The sequence below is a fragment of the Nothoprocta perdicaria genome, unplaced genomic scaffold, assembly GCF_003342845.1.
Source record: "Nothoprocta perdicaria isolate Ctin4 unplaced genomic scaffold, notPer1 scaffold_6, whole genome shotgun sequence".
Taxonomy (NCBI): domain Eukaryota; kingdom Metazoa; phylum Chordata; class Aves; order Tinamiformes; family Tinamidae; genus Nothoprocta; species Nothoprocta perdicaria.
Genome location: NW_020455865.1, coordinates 4,977,940 through 4,995,092, shown reverse-complemented (window position 1 = coordinate 4,995,092; position 17,153 = coordinate 4,977,940). Strand labels below are relative to the sequence as shown.

The 17,153-nt window shown below is 47.8% G+C and overlaps 2 protein-coding genes across 5 annotated transcripts in view; one reads left to right on the top strand and one right to left on the bottom strand.

Annotated features, from left to right (window-relative positions):
* Positions 1-2,937, top strand: part of SPTAN1 (spectrin alpha, non-erythrocytic 1) — a 39,100-nt gene extending 36,163 nt beyond the window's left edge. For all 4 annotated transcript variants that reach the window (XM_026049431.1, XM_026049430.1, XM_026049429.1 and 1 more), the window contains 5 exons: positions 313-509; positions 862-915; positions 1,352-1,498; positions 1,808-1,955; positions 2,651-2,937. In XM_026049431.1, the coding sequence (XP_025905216.1) occupies positions 313-509; positions 862-915; positions 1,352-1,498; positions 1,808-1,955; positions 2,651-2,776 (672 nt within the window). In that variant the 3' untranslated portion in view covers positions 2,777-2,937. The remainder of the gene's footprint in view (positions 1-312; positions 510-861; positions 916-1,351; positions 1,499-1,807; positions 1,956-2,650) is intronic.
* A 43-nt stretch (positions 2,938-2,980) lies between these two features.
* WDR34 (WD repeat domain 34) lies at positions 2,981-10,576 on the bottom strand. The gene is made up of 9 exons (XM_026049583.1): positions 10,499-10,576; positions 9,847-10,101; positions 9,013-9,122; positions 6,903-7,060; positions 6,568-6,677; positions 5,541-5,708; positions 4,896-5,128; positions 3,989-4,146; positions 2,981-3,372 (listed from the first exon to the last, which is right to left on the bottom strand). Exons 1-9 carry the CDS (start codon positions 10,574-10,576, stop codon positions 3,134-3,136), a joined length of 1,509 nt encoding a protein of 502 aa, XP_025905368.1. The 3' UTR covers positions 2,981-3,133.
* Between the last annotated feature and the right edge of the window lie 6,577 nt (positions 10,577-17,153).

Sequence of the window (17,153 nt, the reverse complement as noted above, 5' to 3'; positions counted from 1 at the left end):
GACATTAAATAGCACTCTAAAGTGCTTTTCTTTTTCTTCTTCTTTTCTAAATGATGGTGTAGAGCARAAAGGATACAGTATTTTCAGATATTTTCCTAATAGAATTTATTTTTGCCTCAAGAACTCATTTCAGATCCTGTTGGTTTCCAATTAACACAATGAAGATGATATTTAGAGTACTGTTTTCCAGATCCCAGCAACTATGTGTGAATTTGTAATCCCAGCAGACAAAAAGAATAGTGTAATACAAAAGAGCCCATGCGTTCTGGTTTGTGTTCCTTGATAACGTCCTGTTGCTCTCCTAATAAACAGCGCAAGCACCAGGAGATTCGAGCTATGAGGAGCCAGCTGAAAAAGATCGAGGACCTTGGAGCAGCCATGGAAGAGGCACTTATCTTGGACAACAAATACACCGAGCACAGCACCGTGGGGCTGGCGCAGCAGTGGGACCAGCTGGACCAGCTGGGCATGAGAATGCAGCACAACCTGGAGCAGCAGATCCAAGCCCGGTACTGCCCACCCGCCCTGTGGTGTAAAGTGTGTCCAGCACTGGCACTGGGGGGCAAGATRACACATACGTGTGTCTCAAAAAAAACCATCTTCATGGTCTGTGCTGGTGTATCAGAGAGCATCTGCCAGCCCTCTTCCAAGGGGCGCATTGGGAGTTAGGGGTAGTTCTGTTGGTGATTACCACTGATGTTATTGTGGAAAGCAACGGGTGATTCTGTTGAGCTGTGAGTGATGATGTTGTCTGACCACTTGTTCTCACCTTGTAATGCAGATGTCTAGCTTGGGGCAGACCGACACCAGTGCAGTTGTGGGGCTAGGACCTGCTCACTAGTTTTGCCTCTTCCCTTTCAGAAACACAACTGGAGTCACCGAGGAGGCCCTGAAGGAGTTCAGCATGATGTTCAAGTGAGTCGCAGGGAAAGCCAGAGCGGGCTTGAGACACCTCTGGCACGCGGATGGCCCCATTCGCAGTTAGGATTATCTGACTGATCTCTTTGTAGCTCCTTTTCTTGCTGCTTAAGGTTGTGCTGAGCTGCTCTGATCTCTGCCAGATGGCAAGAGCCTCCAGCTGCCCTTGCTGCTGGCTGGTGCAGCCCCCCTGGAAGCTCTGCTCCGCGCGCTCAGTTGTGGGCACAAGGGTGCAGGAACCATCAATGTCCAGGCACTCCAGCTGGGGGGTACAGCTGCTTTTTGCTGCTTGTGAATCAATGTAAAGAAGTCGTGCTTATGTTTTACGTATGTGGGAACGGTGGTTATAATCTGATCCAATTTTCAGCTCTCTGACAAAGCTACACAGGTACTACAAAGATTTGACACTTAAAACACAAGTTTTTGTTTTCAGGCACTTTGATAAGGATAAATCTGGACGCCTTAATCACCAGGAGTTTAAGTCTTGCTTGCGCTCTCTCGGATACGACCTCCCTATGGTTGAGGAAGGAGAGCCGGACCCGGAGTTTGAGTCTATTCTTGACACCGTAGATCCCAATCGGTATGTGGGTGGAGAGGTTTTATTTTTCTATTGCAGAATGTTTCTATTGATTTTTGTCTGTTTTGGGCGGCTTGGTATCACTGTGGTGTTTTTCGTACCAGTTTCTGTAAAAGGGTCCCCAAAGGTAAGACTGACATTTGTGAAAGAGAAATTTAATTTAGGAAATGGAGCTGATGATAAGTCTCCTCTCTTAGACTTTTCACTGCTTCCAGCACAGCTAAATATGCTCCTAAGTGGTTAGGTCTGCAAGTGTTTTGTGCTGGGTGTTACTGGATGGCAGCGCTCACATGCCCTTTGCTTCACCGGCAGGGATGGACACGTCTCGCTGCAGGAGTACATGGCGTTTATGATCAGCAGGGAAACTGAGAACGTGAAGTCCAGCGAGGAGATCGAGAGCGCTTTCCGAGCCCTCAGTTCAGAGGGGAAGCCCTATGTGACCAAGGAGGAACTCTACCAAGTGAGTATGGACGGTGGCCACGAGCGAGGGCAGTTGGCTGCCTTCTGGGCACAAATTCTGCTTGCAAAGTCCAGTGCTGTAGTTGAGTCAGCTCAGAATGTGCAGAGGTGTCTTCTGCAACCAAGGGAGAAGTGATGGTAGAGACCCTGCCCTTCTTGGCTTAAGACGAGGAAAAGCTTCAACTGACAAATAACTAGTTGGGTTAAAGTGGTGGGGATTTTTTTGTTTTTAAAAAGACTACTCAGAGGCCTGGGAGGGGAGTGTGTTTGCAGTCCCTGTCCTCAGAAACTTTTACTTTCCTTTGGGGGACTAGAGGCACCCCTTTCTYGAGGCAGTGATTCAAAGGAGGAACTTAAGCACTAAAGTTCAGACAGGATGAACACCTCCTCCCTCATTTCCCTGCCACAGCAGCAAGTTTTTCCTGTTTGAAGCCCACGAGCTGGCAAAGAAATAGAGGTGCTTCTCCTTCCTCATGTGGGTTACCTGGTCCATCTTCTCTTTGGTGGGAAGGCTCGGGCCAACCCTTCCAGCCTTTACCTGAACAGCACAAGCCAGCAGCCAGAAGGGTTCTGTGCCGGTGCTGCTCTGGTGCTGCAGCTCCTGCTCCGAGCTGCCTYGAGGAAAGGGAGGGCAGCCTGGAAATGCTCCAGCCACAAAGTACCTGTCTCCAGCTCAGCGCTGTCTTTGTCTTTCAGAACCTGACCCGGGAACAAGCMGATTACTGCATTTCTCACATGAAGCCCTACATGGATGGCAAGGGCAGAGAACTGCCTTCCTCCTTCGACTACATAGAATTTACACGTTCACTTTTTGTGAATTGATACAAAACACTACTACCAAAAGATACAAAGAACACGCTCACGTTTGCCGACTATAGCTCTGCATGCGTCTCTCTCTTTGTGCTCTACAATAATCAATGTTACTTTATGATGTAACCTAAACAGCTTAGCTTAAACTCTCTTAGGGAAAATGAACATATTGCAGTGTGCTTCAATAAAAGTTATTGGTCCAAATATATCATCTTGTGTTTAATGGTTAAATACAAATTCAACTGTTATTTGAATGAAACTCCTGCTGTCAAAAATAGGTATGTTTTACAGGTAGGCTCTCTGGATGAGGTAAAGGGCAGCTTTTTTGGAGAAGGGAAGAGGTTTCCAGCATCTGGTTACGTTGCTCTTTCAGTCTGTGACCTCGCTTGCCAGCTGCTCCAGGTGCTTCATTTCCCTGGGTCCCTGCTCAGTAAAGTCAGAGCTGAGCTGCCACACCTTGACTGCACCGGTGGCATCTCCTGCTGCCAAGAGCTGAGGCTGCTTGACGTTGAATTCCAGACAGTAGACGGGGCTCTCTCCTGGGCTCTGCTTCATGGAAACTGCAGCCTTCTGGGTGCTCTTCTCAAAGTCAAACAGCTGCACCTCTCCTTTAAAACAAATACATATCATGTACACCTCTCCGGTGTAACACCCTATCATGTACACCTCTACAGTGTACGGGTATTGTACTAGTTGTACTAGTGTTGTATTTAACAACAGTAGATTAGAAAAGCCTTAGGGTGGCACYGGTAGCTGGCTTTGAGCTGTTTCCCTTTCTCTCTGACAGTGTCTAGACTGACATTTGCGATCAGACCAAGACAGTGYAGACCTCATTCCACTGGCAGAGTTTTTGCAGGCTAGTTTCAGCTCTGTGAAATATCCAGCCCTTAACCCAAATATATTTGGGGCAGTCACGCTCAAAACAGTAGTAGAAATAAATGCCAAGGAACAAGCAAGCTGGAAGTAAGTATTAGCTACAGTAATCTTGCCAYGCTACATCCAAACACCTACACGGGAACTGTTCTGGCCCCAGCAATAAAGGTGTGATGAAAACAGACATAACTAGGGAGCTGGGAATGACCCCAGTGTACTAAGGGTGTGGTGCCAACAGTGGGGATTGTTCTCAGAGGGAAATGCTAATCACAGTAATTGACTTGTGTTCCTTAAAAAATAGCACAAAACTTTAACTTTCTCTCTAAGGACAGGTACCTCACAGCTACTTGCCTTCCCCAGAAGCTGCTGCGAAGACCAGTGGTCGCACTGGAGACCAGYGTACGCAGAAGAGGTATTTTTTTGATAACTGAACAGAAACGAGAGGCTGTGCCTGCAGCATGGAATGTAAGTGAACGTGTCCGTCAGTCCCGCAGCTCAGAAAGAGATTCCTGGAAAAACGAAGCATTTCATAGGCTGTAGTATAAAATAAAATACACAAGGAGGACCTGGGCCCACATTTCTATTTTTGAAATGTGTCTTAGGCAGCAATTCCCAAGCTGTGCCCTSGGCCCTGGCCTACAGCTGCTCTGCAGAAGCAGAGCTTTGTTAGTGCCTTCAATTAAGTTTAATCAGGGCTTGTGTTGTCTACTGAGTACTGATGGGGGTTTGTGGGCCAGGGATGCCTGGGAACTGCTGATGTAGAGCGAGTCCTTGTTAGCTGTGCCTGTGTAATGCAAATCRCATGCAAACGTGGGCCCTCAGCGTGGCTTGAAGCCTCTTCAATGGGTAGTGAGTGAACTGCAGCTACAGATTTCTCAATTAAACTTGGGTAGCTATGAGTAAGCTCTATGAGGGGTGCATCACCTCTGTGCTGATAAAATACTCTACTGTTCTTCGGTATCTTCCCCTTGACTTTAGATTGCTCTTTGGTATTAACACAAGTTGGAGAATCTTAAAGGAAAGTGCTATGGTCTACATAGACTTGAGTGGAGCTGGTATTTGGTGTTACTTGGGTGCTGGGCCCTTGGGGCCCAGGCGGGGCTGCCCCTGCCCCAGCCAAATAACCATTTCTGCTGCCATAAGAAGTTGCTTTGTTGAATTCAGGATGCTGGGAGACCCCTTTTTGGAGCYTGTACCCCCCAGGTCACTTGAAAAAGGGGTGTTTACAGCCAGCGCCCGGTGCTTTTACAGCACTTGCCTGTGGAAGGGTGAGCAGCTCACGGAGTAGACAGGGCCGCCGTGCGGGGAGAAGGCGAGTTCTGCCGGGGCCCTGAGGGGCACGGAGCTGCCCGGCTGCCGCAGAGCCTCAGTCCCGGCTGCCGTGGAGCACTTCAGGGCAAAGCCGCCTTCCGTGCCGACAACGAACACWCGCGGGTCAAAGTGCGAGAAGGAGAGCGAAGTGACGCCCACAGCCGTCTCTCCCCACACGAGCTGCAAGAGAAACACCCAAGCTGCAGTCTCCAGTGGAGCACCCGTCAGTCCCGGTGTTGGAACCAGACAGGCTGGGTGCTGTGTTTTGCTGCACAACTTGCACCAGCTCTGGTACGTGCAGCACTGGTCAGCCTCCAGACCTGCTACAGCATCCTCCAACAAGGGCACTTGTGTGAATTATTATTACAAGCAAGTTTTCCATCCTAGCAGCTCTGCTTTAGAAGTGACTGCCACCACCCTTTCTAGAAGTGGTTTCAGCACACGGCACATGGGACTTGATCAAGGGTCAACGTGGCTGGTCAGAAGGCCTTTACATTGCCCTTCTCCTGTGAAACGCAGGCTCTGCCACTGGAAGCCAGAATTACAGGGTGTTTTCTTGTTGAATCAGCCTTGTTTGAGGGGCCGAGCTCACCTTCTTGAGCCGAATGCTGCGCGGGATCTGCTGAGCCACCAGGGCGAATCCCTCGGCCAAGACCAGCCGGCTGTCTCGCTCCTCTCGCCACACCAGGACCTTTCCATCTGTGGATGCACTCAAAAGGTGGAAGTGGTTCCTGTGCTTCCCGTCTGGTAACCAGTTAACCTGCTCCAAACACAGCGAGTTTGGGAGGAGGGGGACACACAGGATTGTGATGTGTGCTCAGCAACCTGTCGCCGCTGTCCCAACAAGACAGCCCAGGGGCTGGCTGGTAATCTTGGTATCAAACCAGCTTCTCTGAGGCACTTGAACATCTTAGTCCCAAAAAGGGTCAAAACGCCCTGCTTTTTTTTTTTTTTTTTAATGAACCCCTTAATTCAGACTAATCATTGGCAAATTTTGACCTTCAAGTTCTAAGCAAACTACCTCCTTCTTAAGCTCCTAGGGCAGTTGGAATCAACGCCAGCAGTCTGCAGCAGGAGAGCAGACCGGGAAGTAACAAGTGCTCCTGAAAATGAGAATATAACTTTAGCTGACAGGAAAGAATCAGCAGCTTCTCTCAGGTTTAAGTGGGGAGCTCTGAAGGTTCAAGTCAGACTCTGAAGTCAGACTGCAAGAACAAATAGTGACCTTTTGTGTAGCTTAAGTTCCTACTAAGGATCAGTCCTAATTTGCTACTTGTATTTTTAAAAGACTGCAAATAGTGTTGATTTTTCTACAGCACTGAACAGTTACAGCATGGAAACAAACCCACTCCTCATTTATCCTGAATAGCGAGAAGTTATTTTTCACAGGTCAAGTGTCCAATTCAGCCAATACTGGTTCAGTGCCATAGCTGCCCCTTTAGATCTGGGGCAAAAATAGCCAACTGAGCCAATCAAGAGAGACCCAAACTGCTGAAATACAGCAGCCGACCTGCGAGCTTCAGGAGAAGCATCAGTAATTTGTGCAAGAACTGAAGGAATGAAGCAGCAAGAGTAGCTCTGTCCTTCCCCAGCACTGTGTGCTGCAGATATTCTGTTACCTGATAGACAGGATCCGTGTGTGTATCATCCGTCATGCCCGTCCTCAAGATCAGGGGGTCTTCTGTTCTGCTGGTGTCCCACACCACTACTTCTCCACTGAAAAGACCACCTAAAAAGGACAAAAGTGCCAATGAAACATAAGCTCTAGCAGTGTGTAACTGCTACATTAGTGCAATGGGCAGTAACTGTGGATGATATTTCCTGGTGCTTAGGCTTGCCATGCCATTTTTACAAGTCCTCCATTTTTACAAGAAATTTTAGGTTGAGCTGAAAGATACAACTTCCAGGAAAGACGGAAACATTTCAAATAAGAGCTAAGGCAAAAGCAACCCACCAGCAAGCAGTGAGGGCTGGGAGGGATGGAAAGCCAGGCAYATGACCGAGCTGGGAACATCCACCACCAGGTCAGGGCGTTGTGGATTCAACCCTCTTCTGTCCAGGTTCCACGTACAAACGTAGGATTTTTCTGTGCTCCAGTCCCCATCATCCAACCTGCAGGAGAGAAGGCTACATCTCATCTCAGGGTCACTGCCAGGAGCTCTGCCACGTTCCATTCAGCAGTGAAGCCTGGGCTATTTTGCAGATAAAAAGAAAACTGAGGTCAAGAGATGACAAGGTGATGAAACTTGCTTTTCACTCTAGTGAATCTACAGTCCATGTCAGTGCCTTACTTACAGTCCTTACAGTCCTTACAGTCCTTACAGTCCTTACAGTCCAGGCTCAGTGCCTGTAAGTAAATCTCAGCCATGATTCACTGTTCCAGGATCTAGTAACTGTTGAAGTTATGGGAAGTTATCTAAGAGGCACATTACAGAAAGTTGCTATGAATATTCAAGAACCAAAACCAAAGAGACCAAAGATCTCAGAGCAGAATCTGAACACACATGGAGAGGAGATGTCTTGCCTAGAGGCCTGATCACAGCTGAGAACTTACTGAGGCTCATGGCCCGAGTGAAGCAGCATGATCTGAAACCTGGATGCCTGCAGAGGAACATGGAACCTCTTTTCCAGGCACCAGTTGAGGGTGGTTACTGCACACGAATCACGCTCCACACTCCAGTGCTACAAATTTCAGTACTTGTTTGTCACAAATAAGTGGCTCTCATGAATCTTTGTATTTGGAGATTCTAAAAGACACCTGCCACTCTGTTTGCTTGGTTATTCATAGCTGTTTCATTCATTGCGTTATCAAAATGTAACCCTCTTTTGACAAGGGACAGAACACATCCAACATATCGACTACTACAAGCCATCTGCCTCAAGCAGAAGTGACAGGACACCTGCACATTTACCTGTCCAGATCCCAGTGAATATCTGTGGCACTTCCCTTTTTCTAAAGCTAAAGGTTTCCCAAACAAAAAGGTCCTTGGAGCTAGAGCATCTGAAGAGATGTTCAGACAAGTGAGGGCACTGGTGCAGAGGACCTACGTGCAGGACCACGGTGTACTCTGTCATTAGCACCACAATGACACTTGTCTTGGGGCAAGGAAATGATGTGAAGGATGGACATCCACAGACCAGCGAGTGGCCAGGACAAAAGCAGCCCTTTTGAGCCTGACCTCTACTGCCTTTATCTACTGCTCCTAATTCTTGTATTTAGGCAGTGCTTGAGATAACAAATAAGAGCAGATCCTCATGCAGTGAGTWGCTGATTTGTGAAGTGCTCCATTAAAGAACTTGGCAGATTCCAAAAGCAGACACAGGTTCAGAGACTTCACCCTGCTCACTGAAGGCAAGCCTCCCGAGAGACACGTTATAAGCTGAAAATAATTGTAGTTGGGAGAGCAGAAGGGGCAAAAAGCACACGTTTGCCTTGTTTTACTCTTCCCTACATATTCACTCACAAATTCTCTTTTTGCAGGACTTTTAGTCTAAGAAAACAGYAGCAGAAGAAAAGAAGATTAAGGGCAATGGAGGGCACAGAAAAGAGATGCACGTAAAGACACATGCCTTTTGCACTGGGTAAATGCTTTGCCCAACCCTCATTTTAGGGCTGGCCTAGCTCTTCTTAACTAATTGTTAGCACATGTCCATTGCATCAGGTGCATGTGTGAAAAGATGCCAGGTGCATCTAACGTGCTAAGAGACCACATTAAAACAATAAGATCTTCAAAGAAGATAAGCATGTACTTCCAAACCTCATCCACATATATTTGCAAGGGCATCTGCTCTTTATATTTCATTTCCAAACAGAGTCTACCCAGAAACAAAACAGTGTTGCATGTATGCATCCATTTTCTAAATAATAATAATAATGGAAATTTAAGGTTGCCCTGAGACTTGGGTCTTTTGACTAGAGATTAGATTTTTTCAGCAAGAATAAGGTATTCTCTGTTTCTAGTCAATCTCTRTAGACAAGGTGAACATATCTAAAATGCAGGTCAGCCTGAAAACATCACGTTTTCAGCAACACCCAGTCGCGCTCAATCCACTCAGGTACTCACCGGCCGTACGAACACGCGACGACTGCGCCCGTTGCGTTCCACGAGACACCGGTGACCTGCAGTTTTCGCTGCTGAGCCTCTGAGTATGACAACGTATGCAAGCACAACACCTAGGAGAGATCAAACCCCAGCACTGAATCACTCGGGACACAGGCAGAGGTGCTCTCTTTTGCTTCTGCACGTGATCCTGGGGTCAGAAGCCTATGAAGCACATAGATATATAAGTGAAAAGGAAGCTTAATTCCCAAAGGGAGAAATGATCTCCACATGACCCTAGCAGAGCAGCCATCCTTCCACTGTTGCCACTCACAGATGGCACATTTTGGGGGCTGCAACACCGAAAGGGCTRTAGGGACTTAGGGCAGCCTGTTGCACCGGCTGAGCTTAACAAGCAACAGTTTGAAAATGACTGCACCGATATGCACAGACAGATACAATTTGCCTCCACTCTTGAACATCGAGCTCTAAACAAATAGAAGCCAAACAGGAGGAGCTGCCAAATCACTGACGTCAACCGTTCCTAGACAACCATGAAGCTGGCACGCCTGGAAGGGGCTACTGAACCTGCAGAGAGTCTGTCCCAACGGGAGGCTTCCTGCCCACCAGGCTGCGGCACTGCACTCACCGATGGCAAGAGCACTTTTACCACGCAAAGTCACGTTGCAAGCAAAGGAAAAAGATGGAGGAAAAAAAAAAAAAAAAAAGACTAGTAATTTCTAACTACTAAAATCTGGCAAGAATAATCCCAGTAGTAAGAAACACAGCTAATGTGTCAGAGCCGCTGGAGCCTGCCCTGCTGGGTGGACAACACGGACCTCAGTTCTGTCGACTTACTGTTTCATTCTGATGTGTCCAGTTCACTTCGAAGCCATCGAAGGCATGGCTCCTGCAGTTCTTACTGAGCTCCTTGACAACTGCGTCCTCCACTCTCCGAAGGAAGGACAGCAGGCGAGCGGTGTCCGTGGGCCCTTCGTGCTGGGGGCCCTGGGCGGGCCCTGCGCCCTGCTCCGTCTGCACCCCGGCCTCCCGCTTCGTGCCCGTCTGCACGGCCGCTTCTGCGCTCGCAATGGGCCCCGTCTGGCAGCTCTTCTAGCAAGAGGAGACAGSGGCTCTATAATCCCAAAGGAAAGGAAAGGGGTGCCCGAGACGCTGTTCTGCCACTTGGCAGGGATGTCGCAGTGTATTTGGGCATCTGAGGCTGGCGGGCAGGGCGGGTGTAACTGCCTGGGTGCTGGTTGAGACTTGTGGCCGTCACATCGCCAGGCTGGAGGCTCAGAGGCCGCAGCAGTTGGGGCGGAGGGCGTGAAGGAGAAAGGCAGCGCGGGCCCAGCAGCGACAACGGGCACGGGGCAGGAAGGGGCTGCACCGGCGGGACCCGCAGAGCGGCGGGGGGGCGGGTGGAGGGAGGTCCCGGTCCGGGCCCGCCGCGGGGGAGGGAAGGAAGCGGCGCTACAAGAAGGGCGGGGCGGGCGCGGGGCCCTCTCACCGCTTCGCGGCGCGCGCTCCGGGCGCGTCTCCAGAGCGAGCCCACGTCGGCGCTGCCCGCCGCGCCGTCCGCGAACATGGCGGCCACGGCGGCTCCAACGGCGCGGCTGCAGCCGCCCGTTCCCGTAGCAACGCGGGGAGGCGCCGCGGGATGACGTCACCCCCGAGCGACGAGGCGCTGGCGGTAACGTGGGGGCCATGTTGGTGAAGGGCGCGCGGGCTCTGGAAGGGTCTGGCTGCGCCGAGGYAGCGCCGCCATCTTTGCTAGGCCGGCGGTGCAGCCTCCCCGGCGACTCTTAGTCCCGGGAGGCCGCCCGGCCCTCAGCGTAGGCGGAGCCGCGCGGCGGTCCCTCTGAGGAAGCAGTCGCGCCATTTGGAGTGCTGTTGTTCGGCCCCTGAGCCTGACAGGCTGCAGTCCCGTGCGGTGGCAGCAGCTCGGCCCTGCACCTCTGAGGAGATGAGCAGGGAAAAGAGGCTCTTCCCTKGAATATGGGCGGCTCAACGGCCCCAACGTTCGATTTGGGACATGGGCATGAGGAGATGAGGGTATTACTGCTCCTGTGTGCTGAAATATGCTGGTTGGCAGTGGCTTCTACTGCTCTGTGCACTTAAATGTACTTAAAAGTCTGTTCAGATGGTAGCACTGTTGGAGCCACCCAGTGATGAACGCGAGGGCTAAATACAGCCCTGACATAATAARGAGGGAAGGCCGCATGAAAGCCTGGAGGGCCCATGGGGCCACGTGTGCACAGAGGCCYGTGGAAGCTGCACGAAAGCCCGGAGAGACCCTGGGATTAGGTGTGCAGGGAGACCCCACRAAAGGCTGCAGGCCCCTGGGGCCACGTGTGCATGGAGGCCTGGGGGGGGGGGGCACACGAAAGGCCGCAGGGGCCACGTGCGCACAGAGGGCCAGGGAGGCCACACGAAAGCCCAGAGGCTTTAGGTGTGCTGGGAGWCCCCACAAAAGGCTGCAGGGCCCCCAGAGCCGTGTGCGCATGCAGGTCCAGGGAAAGGCTGCGTGAAAAGCCGCAGGGCCCCTGTGGCCACKTGCCCATGGAGGCCCGGGGAGGCCACACAAAAGGCYGCAGGACTCCTGGGGCCACATGTGCACGGAGGTCCAAGGAGGTCGCACAAAAGGCCACAGGGCCCCCGGAGCCACATGTGCACGGAGGCCCCGGGAGGCCGCATGTAATGCCACAGGGCCCCAGCAGCCACATTCACACAGATGCCTGGGGAGGCCACACAAAAGGTCGCAGGACCCTTGGGCTAGCTGTTTACGGAGGGCTGCGGAGGCTGCACAAATTCGAGCAGGGACCCCGAATCAACGTGCACAAGGAGGACTCTCAAGCCTGTACAAAACCCAGRGGTTCCCCGGGGCCACGTGYGCACGGAGGCCTGGGGAGGCCGCACAAAACCCAGAAGGTCCAAGGTGCGATATGTGCACAGCAGCCCAGAAATTCCACACRAAACCTCGGAGGGATCCCAGGACCACCTGGTCACAGTGGTCCAGGGCAGGAAGCATGGAAGCCCACAGGGCTCCTAGGGCCATGTGTGTACGGAAGCCCRGCAAGACTTCACAAATGCTYGGAGGGAYCCCCAGTCCACATGCATACGATGGCCCGTGGAGGCCGCATGAAATCCTGGGGAGCCCCTGTGGCCACGTGCGCATGGAGGCCCATAGAGGATCCCTAGAGCCCAGAGGATCCCTGGAGCCATGCGGGCACGAAGGCTCGGGGAGGCCACATCAAACCCCGCAGAGCCCCCARGGTCACGTGCACGGAGGCCACACAAATGCCCAGAGGGTCTAGGGGCCACGTGCAGACAGAGTCCCGACGAGRCCGCACGAAAGCCTGCAGGGTCCCTGGTGTCACAAGCACACAGAGGCCCAGGGAGGTGGCACRAATGCCCGTAGGGCCCCATGGACCACTTTTGCCCCAGTGAGCAGAGGGGTTAATGTTGTAATTAGGTCTCTCATGCTGGGGCGCAGCTGGTGCAAGTGAAAGGCTGGATAGTGGTGACAGGAGGCCACTCTTTAGYGAGGAGATGTTGGCCTTCCGCAGTCTTGTCCCCTTGCAGGATCTTGGCATCTCTGTTTATTTGTTCTTATGACTGCCATACGGAAAAGTGGGATGGGAGAAGTCTCAGTCCAGTGCAGAGGGGCTTTCTGATGTCCTTGCTTTCTGGTGTGGCTTATGGTTTTCTTCAGTTCAAAGACCAGGGTATGTGTTAAAAAGCTGGGAGACTAAGTTTCCTTTGCTCTCTTTTTCTGTCTATTTTTAACACAAGTAAAATGCATCAAAGGCTACAGCTGCATTAACTCTCGTTTAGATTTTCAAGCATGTTTCTAGTGCTGTAGGTTTAGTCCCACCTTACTTTTATCACAGCAGACTACTGTTCCCTGTCTGGAGAAAATACTTGAGGCTCCACCGCACTGTATATTCATTCAGAAACTAAACTGATGTATCATAAAGCAATGCTCTGTTTCTGTTACTGCTGAAATCCCATTCTGATAAATGCTTATTTAAAAAAAAAAGTTCAGCAGATTGTTGTGCTTGAAGATGCAAACAGTGACAATGATTTGTCCCTTAATGAACAGTGACAATGATTTGTCCCTTAATGAACAGGAAATATATTTCCTATTCAAATTCAACAACCTGTTAAAAATATGTAAAATGAGCTTTGTTCGAAGGGTTCTTTTATTACAAATAATAAGTGCAGGAGGTAGAGGGCTTTTTAAAAATCTCAGTTTTCTTCAGGTTGAATAACTGGTACTAAGTATTTGAACGTGACAGCAGAGTGTTTTTAAGTTCTTAGTCCTTAAAAGAAATATTTATCATCTACAAATGGATCATCTGCAGTCATCMTTAGCTTAACTGGTGTGATTAAGAACTGCCGAGGAATATTACTGTTAGGTAACAGAGTAAATATTACAAGCAGGGATTTGCATACAGTCTGCATACTAACAACAATTCTGAGCTGGCCTATATTTCAGATAAATTAAATGGCTGAGTTCTGTTGTGGTTCCAGATAACCAAAACTGCAGGTTCTACCCATGGTGTAGAGTGACGTGCCTGAGCCTTCCTCTGGAACACCTTCCCCTCATCTCAAATGGATGCAAGTAAAGAGCAAGAAAACATGCATAGTACAAACCAGACTGGTGTGTCTGGCCATGAGAAGGAGCTCCTGGGGGCTCACAGTGGCAGCAAGTGGCTTGAAAAATGGGAACAAAGAGAGTGCTTTTTCTGATTGATGCTTCTACTGTTCAGAAGAACAGAGCTTCTTACATATTTCCATTTATAACTCCCTACTTCTGTATCCACCCCCCCCCCCCMAAAATAGCCCTCTCTGAACAACACAAAGGGGTTGCATCAAAGAAGCATTTCACTCCAACACCAATGCTCTTCCCCATTGGAATAACCAGCAATACCCAGTTCTGTTTCCCTCATCGTTCTCTCCAAACCTTCATGYTATCATATCGCGTGGTACACCAAATTTGATTCGGAGGAGGCAGGAGAACTTAGCTGTATTGCCTTTGAATTTGCTCGAGTAGGCAGTATGGTTTATGCCCACTAGCAGTCTTGAAGTCAGTTCACAGCATCATTGAAGCACAAGCCAAAATTTTGGCTAGCTGCAGATTGCAAAATAGGTAGAGTCGTTGCTACAGTCATTGATAGGAGACTTGCACAAAAAATAAAATAGGGAGAAAATGACACAGAAATGCATGGAGAGCTAAGTGTCAAAATGATTTGCCTTTGAAACAACCTACAAATATGATGCAAGTCACTTCTAAAACCACCACTATCATCACCAACCCAATGCATTTTATGTATTTATGGGTGGCAGATTAAACATCCATAAAGCACTTGTTCAGGATAACCTGGGGTCATATTGCTTAAAATCTCTGTGTCACAGTTGTTTTGATTTTCAGGGCAAACTGCTGAACACTAATAACTTTCTCACATTATCTCCTGCCTTAGAGCTTTTTTTAAATAATCTACTGTTTCCAATGTTTTGAAGAAATACTTCTGTTCCTCTTTGGTTTTGATATGGGAGAAGAGATTAACTGATTTCTAAATGTGTCTTCCCAGTGACTCCTGTATAGTTTAGTTTTGAAGTCAGTCTTGACTGTTGTCTGCTTTAGAATGAGGTTGCTGTCCTSATCTAGAGGTTAGTGTCACCAAGGCTTTGAGGCTTTTGTTACATGGGAATATCCCCAGAGAATAATCAAGGTTTTACAAGTGTGAAAAGCAAATGGACAGATAAGCAGATGCTATCTAAAAGGAAAATAAGCACCGGATCTCTATTCCTGTAGACCTACTGAAAAGTAAATTGCTTCCCTAATAGTTTGGTGTAATCTATTTCTAAAAGCTTTTACACACAGTCACTGTTTTTACCGACAGAAGATGACTCCCCATCGTGCTACTGCATACAGTGAAATTGTAGCATATAGTCATGGTGAAACAAGGAACATTTCAAGTGCATGGGTTAGGTAACTTGTAAAATCATGCTGGCAATTAATAGCACATCAAAGAATAGGACGCACGTGCTGAACTGCAGACTGGTGTTTCAAACCTTATCTGATTAAATTTGACGAATATGCTTCACGAGCTATACATCTGTATTTTTGTTAGAAATTCATGATTTAAAAATTAGGTGTTCATATGCTTACTAAATTTGAAGGAAAGAAAGGTCTGCACAGGTGTACAACACTTAGAACACAGTATCTGTGTTACTAACTGGATGCTCAGGAGCTTAATGAGTAAAGTAACTTTTAAATTTACCAGAAAACATTTTGGTTTGTTTGTGGAGTTCTGCTACCCAGGGAGATACGATATGAAAATAATTTGCCACCGCTCAGGTCACAGATCTACTACACTACAGAATTTTGACATTTGTTCCCCCTTAAATCTTGTAAATATGATCCTTTTTTTTTTAATATACAGGCATTGCCTATCYGGTATCAACTCCTATCTTGATCACAAGACAGACAGATTTTTGCCAAATATCCCCAAAATGGCAGGGAACGTAGGGAAAGCACAGGGAAAGCCTGCTTTATTGCAGATGCCAGCAAGCTGCTGTAGGGGCGCAAAGACCACGTGCAGCAGATTTTGAATGGCAAAAGCTGGCACAGGGCCAAGAGCCATGACATACTGAGAGAGGCATCTGTGAAAGGCTGAGGATCCCAATTCCTTGCTGTTAACGGCGCTSCAAACTTGGTGGCAGCTTGGAGCCTCTGTCCTGGACAGAGGCAAGATGCTGGCAATAAGGTGACTGGCAGCAYCTCACTCTTTTTGAAACACAGCAAGCCCTAGTTCCTGCTGAGTCTGTAASAGCGTGTCCACCATCTAATCTCAGAAACAGAAATACAATCTGGCATGCCACTCTGAAAGGTAGCAAATCCTTTGCAGTGCTAACAACGTGGCAGAAGGAATTGAGATCCCTTAAATTAAGCCTATATTCAATAATCACACATGACAATTATTTATTTGTTCTGTGCATCAGTTCACCAACTCAATCTATGTCTATAGTACCTCAAATAGTTGTTATGGTGTTACTTGATATGTATAAAGCACCTGGCTATCACAAAAAGCATTACACAGTTATTACTCATCTGAATAGAATTGATTCTTCTTTGTAGAACTAGTTTCTAAAAGTACATACAGAAATATGTGGTTATTCTGCTGAATACCATCAGATTTAGACTTATATAAAATAAGTAGACCTACTGAAGTAGACCTATATAAGCAGAATTTGCCTGATAGTTTTTGATTGCTCTTCAGAAGGATTTATATATATATATATTTATTTATATTTACATGTGTGTATTTAATTTCAAGCATTTGATTGTCATTTCTTACAAGTTTTATATAAACATCAAATGAGACCTGATCAGTACATAAAAGCTTTCCTGGGATAGGAACACATAATTTGAGAGAAGAGTGAAATCGGGTTCCTTCCATAATGTTAGTAAACAGCAGAAAAGTCGGTCATATTTGAAAGAACTCCTTTTAGTGTTCAAATTTTCGTCACCATTTAGAAACTTTGCATATTGTCACTTTTAGACCAGCAAAATATTTCTATGCTTAGTCTGAAAGCCAGTTCTGAAATGGCAAATAAAAATATCTCATTTTGATTAATCTGTTATCCCAAAGATAACAAGTACTCCAAAGCATATCAGAAGACATTACACAAATAAACAGAGCAACTCTACAGTATTTTATATAAACCAAAACACAGAACAGTTCTACAATATTACGCAGGGCAAGAGATTTTCATATGCGTTTGACAAGATAATGGATTAAAGGAAGCAGAATATCCTCTATAAACAAATTGGATATAATGATGTGTTTCTACTACTGAAAAAAAAAGGATGGGTGACTTATAATAATCAGTTGCTTTTTAATCTTCTACAAAAGACAGCACCTTTAAACCCTTTAACAGGATTGCATGACAGTAGCATGATACACTGAGAAACAACAGAATGAACCATGAGCATRTTGAGGTATTTTTTTTTCCTTTAGTGTGTATGTAGGGAGCCCGAGACAAGTAGTGACCTCAGTTTAACTTAAGAAATCAGTGTGAGATCATGACAAAACAGGGCATGGGAAGGCATGAATGTGGCTCTCTAGAGAAATGTAAAAGATACTACTGCACCA